General features: G+C 32.3%; 1 protein-coding gene across 1 annotated transcript; it reads right to left on the bottom strand.

The window, feature by feature from the left end:
* Positions 1–739: 739 nt before the first annotated feature.
* LOC114295495 (histone-binding protein MSI1) lies at positions 740–6841 on the bottom strand. The gene is made up of 6 exons (XM_028239729.2): positions 6230–6841; positions 4831–5157; positions 4431–4583; positions 2862–2986; positions 2583–2678; positions 740–1126 (listed from the first exon to the last, which is right to left on the bottom strand). The coding sequence occupies exons 1-6, from the start codon at positions 6572–6574 to the stop codon at positions 898–900; spliced, it is 1275 nt and encodes a 424-aa protein (XP_028095530.1). The 5' UTR covers positions 6575–6841; the 3' UTR covers positions 740–897.
* Positions 6842–8355: the final 1514 nt, after the last annotated feature.

Here is an 8355-nt window from a genome sequence, read left to right as displayed (position 1 = left end):
ATTATAAATTTCCTTCTGAATGTTATATTTATATAACAAATTAGGGGGTAATTTGTTATGAAATATAAACCTCAGGGGATAAATTGTTATGAAAATACAAATCTCAGGGGGCAGGATGTAATTTCTGAAACTTCAAGAGATATCTGTAATTTAGTCAAACCTCGAGAGAGGTATATGTAATTTGCCCAAAAATTAACTATGAAACTATCAAAACACCAATATTTTAGAAGATAAAAATGTAATTGACTTTATTTTCATGAATTATTCCCAAATATGAATTGCGTCCAAATTAACCCAACCCACCTAACATTTTTTTGTCTCAAAAGTACGTCCTTAGAATTTAGATCAAAATTGGAAGAATCTAATAGGTTATAGACTAAAGTGATAGAATATTTTCTGCAAGGACCAAACTGATAAAATAGTCATGCATTAGGAGTGACAGTTTAATTTACCACCTTAATTTAATTTTAAAAAAAAGTTTTAAGAGTTGGTGGGTATTAAAAATATTTAAAATAATTAATACTTCATTTATATAATTTTAGATATACATAAACTATACAACTCATTCTAATATTTGAATATTTTAAGATTTAGATTGTTATATTGTTACAATTGATAATAGTTTATAATGTTAATAATTTATAAGCATTTATTTCGTTAGCAGCCGTTTAGTCCAAGTATCACATTGAATAGAGAGGGTGGGTGGAAAAGGGACAATCACAGTAGATAACAAGCCAAGTTTGCTGCTAACCAAGACTGCATAAATTATAACACTACAGTTCAGTTCAGTGAAAATCATGAAGGTACACAACAATACACCAAAAAAGGAAAAAGATGATTCGAATCTACTATATTTTTTTCTGGCTCACGATTGAGCATTCTTTAATATGGGAACTACTAGGAACCTTTTGTGGATTCATCTGCTGGTATGTCATCTTCATCGTGGTAGATGTTCTCTGCCATCTGCCAGATCTGAAGTATGTTATCTTCGGCTACGCTAGCAACAACCCAATCTTCGCAGGGGTTCCATGAGAAATCTGAAATTTTACTCGTATGACCGCCGTGAATGAAGAGTAATTCAGATGGGCCATCTTCAGCATCCTCTGGTGTCTGTTCTTCGTCAATCCTAGATAATAATAAAAAAATAAAGATCAACAATCTAGGCAAAATATACTTTTTACTTGGAATAACCATTAGGTAGCACCACTTCATTTGGGGAACCCAATGACAGTCGGACTAATTCATGTCCTAAAGATGCTCTGATAAATCAGGACATTTCTGCTACAAACAAAATGATAAAAGAACAAGAATTATAAGTATTATTTAGCTTTAGCAGATCGGAATTACTGCATCCACATGTAAATTTTTATCTTGTTAATATAAATCATTAAGGTTGCATTTAGTTCATGAATTTAGAAAAAGATTTAGAAGGGGAACGAGGAACGATTGGTGAAACGTAAATAAAATATACCTACATTTCACCTAATTTTACACACTATTTCTTTTTCCCTTTTCAAATCCCTCCCCAAATTCATAAACCAAACAACACCTAAGTATATCAACAGATGGCTGGATAATATTTTTTATTTAATTAATAATGTTACTGTTTCCCGCTCAAAAACTGACAAATATTTATTTCTGCTACTTAGGTTTATAGCCATGACTTCACACAAACTAAAAATTTCAATCCAAATTCTATAATGTAAAAGACACCAATCCATGCAATATTCAAACAGGCCATGAATAAAAGTTTCAAACTACAATGACAAATCCACCAGTGTATCAGTAACACCATTTAATCATTTTAGTGCTCTAGAACTTTTTGACTTAAGTAAGCCAACTTATGATGCTATTCCCAACCATATAACAAAACCTAACTTTGTTGTCCTTGGCATTCAGTACTAGGTTAGTCTCAAAATTATACTTACATGGTTTGAAGTTATGATCAAGAAAACTATGAAAAAAGTTCCCATTCATCCAAAGTAGCAATATCACTAGGCTATGTATTCAGAGTTTCTAACAGACTATTTCCTTTCTTGGGCCAAAAAAATTTCCAAAACCTTGAAATTATTTGGTCCAAAGACCCAAGTTCTCGACCTTATGGGTACCATTTCAGTCAGCACAACAATATGCTTGGCACTACCATCTTTAGGGATCTTTTTGAAGAAGGAATCTTCCGTTAAGTCGTGTTACAGACCAATAAAATCAGGAAGGCCAAAACTAAAGTGTTTATATCGTTATTGTTTAACATATCTTCTGTTCTGAACCACGACTGGCCATTTGCTACCCATGCAACAAGCATTTCATTGATATCAAAGTAAAGATCAAAACTTCGGGCAACAAAGCAAAAGATAGATTAAAAACACTTTCAAATAAATAAAAAAAACCATTCATTAACCCCAACAAACCATCAACTGTTAGCTTAAGTGGTATCTCCTACCACTAGCAAAGAGGGACATCTAGATTTCAGTCCTGGATGGGATGCATTGGTGTTATTTAGAACACACACGAACACGAGGAAGAAGAAGAAAGGAAACAATAAATAACAGCAACAAATAACTAGTAGTTCTTTGAGGACAAACCTGCTAAGATCCCACACCATAAGCCTCCTCCCAAGACAACAAGAAGCTAGGATGGTCTCATTCTTCGGATTCCACCCAACTTGGAAAACTTCCTCCCTATTGTACATCACAGCAAAAATTGAGGTCCATTAGTCAATATTAACACGTGCATGCTTGCATATGCGCACATGCTTAAGAAAATCTAATATACTCTTCGAGGCAAAGACAAAAGAAATCATTAAGCTCTACAATTCCAAAAATGTCCAATAAAATAAAATGCCAAGGAAAGAACACTCTTACTTGTGACAATCAAAGGTATGGAGAGCTGTGGAGATTTTGCGAAGATCAAATAACTTCACAGTTTTATCTGTAGAGCCCGTCGCCACAACCCATTCATTAAAGGGATTAAAAGCTAAGCAGTTAACCTACCAAAAAATGAAGGGGGGAAAAAGTAATGTATCCCATTCAACAGTATAACCTCATATTTCCAGTACATTAGCAAAGTAGTTTAATATGAACGTCAGAATCAAAAGCAACAAAAGTTTGCGGTCCGACGCATGAAGAAAATAAATTATCACAAGTTAATATTAGGGGAAACTGAAATAACACACATCTTTAAATATGCCAATTTATTAAAATTTAAAATATATAAAAAAAATAATAAAAAAGTGCAACATGAAATTGTCCATGTAAGCTAATGTAAGCAGCATTTTGCATTTCAGAGATACGCTAAACAAGGGTGCACTTGAGGTGTATGAAAGCAATAAAGATCTACAAGTCAATCCAGCCCAAGCAGAAACGATAAACAATGGTGACGTCTAACAAATGCCAGAATTAGCATCTATCTGAGTTATAGAGATAACAATCTCCTCTCAAAACAAGTGTCCCTGCAACTAGGGAGCTTACATAACAAAAGGAAAAAAGTATTGAGTCTACAAATGATAATTGGAAAAGAAAACTAGTACAATGATTGAGTAGGCCACAAACTATTTGTCATTGTTGATGGTCTGACAGATCGTCAAGGGGAGTGGAATAAACATAGAATTTGTTCCTGTGTTTTCTAGTTGGTTATGTCATCAAAAGATTTTTCCAAAACACAACTTCACCACCATGACCCCAAAGAAACATAATCTCACCCACAGCATCCCATCCATTATTATATATATATACTATTGTATAAAGTGAACATGTTAATTTGGTGTATAAGTCTTTTTGAAGCTGTGGCTGTGTAACACTAAAAAACTGAATCTTATCCACAAAACCATGTCTCACCCATAATTCCCAAACAATATCTCGTTAATGTTGCAACATCCTCTAAACTTTCTCAATTATATTTCTTTTTATTTACATGTGTATATATGTAATGGGTATAAGATAGAACTGCACACGTAGTATGTACACCTGTGGCTAGAAGTTGTTCATAAGGGGATAGAACTGCACACAAAGCATGTACACCTTTTCCAAACATGAACTAAACATGAACTGCAGTTCTTGTACTTATTCTTCAAAAGAATTTACATAGTTATCTCAAATTTAAACAAAATATTTTCAAGCCAGGTTTAATTTCCAACCAGAAAATTAATTTTCTGTTAAATTGCCTACCCATGCTGCAATATTTAACAGACCTTGCTCCATTTGGTAATGGTAAAAGGGGTGGAAAAATGAAAAGATGACAAGAGGGAGAAAAGGGTATCCCTACTCAAAATTTGACACTATAAAAAATCATCAAGGGGTGAAAGTATTACACCTTTTATACCATGTGTCAGTTCATCCAAACTTATGTACATGTATCATGAATAGAACCATTTCAATGAATGTGTCTGTGCATATCTAAGCATCCAATAGACTTCTGAAACTTTGGACACTGACCTCACTTTGATGAGCAATTACAGATTGAATTGGCTTGGTGACTGATGGAGTCCGGAGATCCCATATATGCAGATACTGATCATCCCCAACTGAACCAAACAAGTATTCGTGCCTCAGATGCCATGCTACATCTTCTACAACACCTTCATGAACCTGTTTCAGCAAATATCAAATTTTATAAATCACCAATCAACAATTTTATTTCTGTACTATGATTACTACGAGATAACAAAATACATTGTTTTTCCTAGCTAGCACATCTTATTCAGTGCATGCATCGATTTACTAGATGTTTCAGTTCTTGTAGCCTTGAAGGAATGCTGTGTAAACTGTGTCACATGTTTGAGGCAAACTAAACATGATGTAGTATAGTATGTCGACCTTGAACAGAGAAAAGTACCTTAAATATTTGCATGGCATCCAGAGCCTTATTCTTAGGAGTCGCATTGATGTCCCACAAACATATTTGGGCATCATCAGAACCACTCAACAAATGACCCTGTTTAAACTTACTCCATGACAAACCATATCCTTCAGTGTTGTGGCCCCTCAACCTCAAATCAGGACTGCATGCACCATCTAGAGGAGGCTTCGATGGGTGTTTGCTATAATCAAAAACATATACTTCAGCACTAATCGTCTTAGTGGCAATAATAAATTGGTTTTGGGGCATATAACGAGCTCGGTTAACTTCTCCATCATGATTGATTTGTTGAATTATTTGAACCTGCAATAAAAATATTTAAAATTAAAATTCAAAAAGCTTCATAGCTTATCAGTACATATAACATAAGTTTACATGCATTCATGTGACAGATGTACAAACAAAAATAGCATATAGAGGTTCTGAATACCAAAGTTCCATAGTCAGAAAAAATTGAACCTAAGATAAAATTATATCACCATTTAGCCATAAAATGAAAAAGGTCTTTAGGTTCTGCTTGGTGGCACAAATTGAATAGTTTCATTTTGAATTAACTAATTAAAATTTGTGTACATAAACCAATTAATTCAAAACCCATGTAGACATTGAACAGAATAGATTTTTGAATCTCCCGAGTCTATATTAGGTAATTCTATGTTTTAAAAGCAATAAAGAAATCTAAATTTCCATAAAGAAAGTCAATTTATAGATTCTAGAGTTTGTTTTATTTTTGGGGAAGGAATTAGGATGGAGAAGGAAATTAAGATGGAAGTTGAACGGGGGATTGAGATGGAGGAGGTAAAGGTGGTATTAGAAAAATAGTGAGGGGATTAGAAATTTTTTTATTTTTTACATGTTGGAAAAAAAATTTTGAACATTAATGTTTAAATTTTTTTATTTGTTTTATTATTTTATATAAAAATAATTTAACAATTCTTACACTAACAACTATCATCAAAACAAACGCAATTTTACTTAATCCCCACCCTATCCGTTCTACCTCTGAAAACAAACAGGCGTCAATCTTATCCCTATCCCAAATAATTAATGTTATTGTTACTAACAGAATTACCCCTTAAAAAAGGTTAGGGTTTGGGTTACATTGCTCACCCATCAGCTCACCCCAGAGAGTGTCAAACACTTAAATCTTTCACCTTTTGAATACAAATATCAAGTTAACTACCCAAGCAACCGTTCTTACTAATTTAATTTGCAAGAAAACCCTAAACCCTAAAACTGCCAAATTCTTCACATGACCAAATAAAGCTTCTCGATTTCTCAATCCAATCACTCCTCACATCAGTTCATAAAGTAAATCATCAATCTAAAACTCAAAAAAACAATTGCTACGCAAACAATTAATTACACACTGTACCTTGCCATTGGCGCAGCCAAATCCACCGAAATCAGACCGATCGTCATCGTAATGTCTGGCATCGTTCTCTGCATCTTCGAGTGGAAGCTGAACCTGAGCGAGCATGAGGTAATTAGGCTCGTTCTCGGATGTGTGAGTCCCCAAAATCATCTTCTGGACCGAGTAGTCCTTCCCCGGCGGCTCTTCCCGATCGGGAAGCCACTCAACAGTGAGAGAAGGCCATTCAAGAGCATGAGTGATGACTAAATCGTACAAGAACGGTGTGTTCTTCTTCCAAATCTTGTACTCTTCGTTTACCAGTCTCTCCTCTATCTCTCCTCTCATCTCATCGTCGTCTTTCCCCATTGCTAGGTTTCAGAATCGATGAAGACGATGATGATGACGGTGCCCTAATCGAAACTCGATTTTCTGTCTCTGTAATTCAATTTTCTAAGTGTTTACTCTTTTTTGTTGTGTGGAAGGGTTTGGAGGGAACGAAATTTTAGAGAGAGCAAGCGCGGGTGGGTTTGCAGACACGAGGGGGGGAAGAGTTATAATGTGGGAGATGGTGAAGTGAGGGAAGGATGGATCTATTGGGTTGACGTGGGCCGGGCTTCGTGTGATTTCGGGCCTGATTGTGGTTCTGATGGGCTGGAACCCATTTAAATTCATTATTAGATGGACATATAGTTCAAAGGAAAATTTATTCATAAGTCCTAATTTTTGAAAAGTTGAACCATTTAGTCTTAAAAGTTTTCTTATGCTCCATTTAGTTTCATTTGCACATCAATCTAATATTCGAAACATTAATCTGATGTTCGAAATCTAATGTTCGAAACATTAATCTAATGTTTGAAACATTGTAATGGGACCTTTCAGTCTATAAAAAATCTTTTAGGACTAAACAGTGTATAAGTTATTAATTTGGGATTTATTGGTGCATCCCCTAGTTCAAAAGATGTCAAATAATATACGATAATTAGGTCTCATTTGAAAAATAATTATTTTAGGATAAATCATAAATATATTTCATAAAAAATTGACCATTTTATTAATAAATTATTAAGTTAATTAACAGTTTTTAACGATGTTATAAATATGTTTCAATTAATAATTTAGATAATTTTATTATTGTATAGGTGAACAATTATGAATTTTATTTTTTTAGTTAATTCTATTAAATAAAAAATCATGACAATGGGGTATTCGTAATTTTTCAAATCACAGGAGATAATCTATATTTTAAAGAAATTTTAGGAGGTATATTTGTAATTTATCCATTATTTTAATTAATTTTTTAATTTTATATAAAAAAACATGTAAAAAAATTAAAATAAAGATGTGACTTATAATATATATATATATATATATTATTTTTTTTACTGTTTTTAATATATATATATATATATATATATATATATATATATATATTAAACTTTTGAATTTGGCCAATTTTAAATTTTAACTCAAATTAATTTTATTTAAATTTGAAAAGAGACAACTTAAGCAATTCAAATTTTAATGTTAATATATTTAGGTAAAGGGATTTAATACTTATCATTCCTTGATATTTGGGAAATTACACTAACCCTAGTTATCGTAATTATTTAAGCAAAATAAATATATTAAACTCATGTACTCTCTTTTTTGTTGCTTTGCTTTACTTTTTTTTTTCTTTTATTTTGCTTTACCTTTTTTTCAATGTAATTTTTTCTATTTTTCTAGTAGGAGTTGTTATCTTTTATATAAGTAAGGGGCTGTGAAATGAAACTATTAACCACTAGAATGAAAATGTAATTTTCAAAATGTCAAATGACTGAGATGTAATGGGATCAAACTTGTCCTTTTTATATTAGGACACTTTCACACTTTACCTATTCATGGTTTTTGTCAATTTACTTCCAAAACGTACTTATATTCAAAATAAAAAATGGCATGTTAACTACCATATGATATAAAATATATTATATTGAAATTTAAGTTTGTGTCAAATTTATGAGTTATATAATAATTTTTTAATTTTTAATTTTTTTTGGTATGTTACATGGTTTTTAACATGTCATTTTTGTCTAATTTTGAATACAAATTAGTTTTTAGAGTAAATTAATAAAAACTTAAAATATAAATTACCAAAGTGAGAGAAAAAA

Source organism: Camellia sinensis, chromosome 12, assembly GCF_055761805.1.
Source record: "Camellia sinensis isolate YWXY chromosome 12, ASM5576180v1, whole genome shotgun sequence".
NCBI classification, from domain to species: domain Eukaryota; kingdom Viridiplantae; phylum Streptophyta; class Magnoliopsida; order Ericales; family Theaceae; genus Camellia; species Camellia sinensis.
The sequence above is the reverse complement of the archived record's forward strand: the minus strand, read 5'-3'. Positions and strand labels throughout refer to the sequence as shown.

Bases quoted from the DNA above. Each gene is read 5' to 3' on its own strand.
- LOC114295495 (XM_028239729.2), bottom strand. From the start codon at position 6,574: ATGGGGAAAGACGACGATGAGATGAGAGGAGAGATAGAGGAGAGACTG. The intron at 5,158-6,229 runs GTACAGTGTGTA...TTTTTATTGCAG, and splicing joins TTGGCTGCGCCAATGGCAAG to GTTCAAATAATTCAACAAAT. The intron at 4,584-4,830 runs GTACTTTTCTCT...TTGCTGAAACAG, and splicing joins ATGCCATGCAAATATTTAAG to GTTCATGAAGGTGTTGTAGA.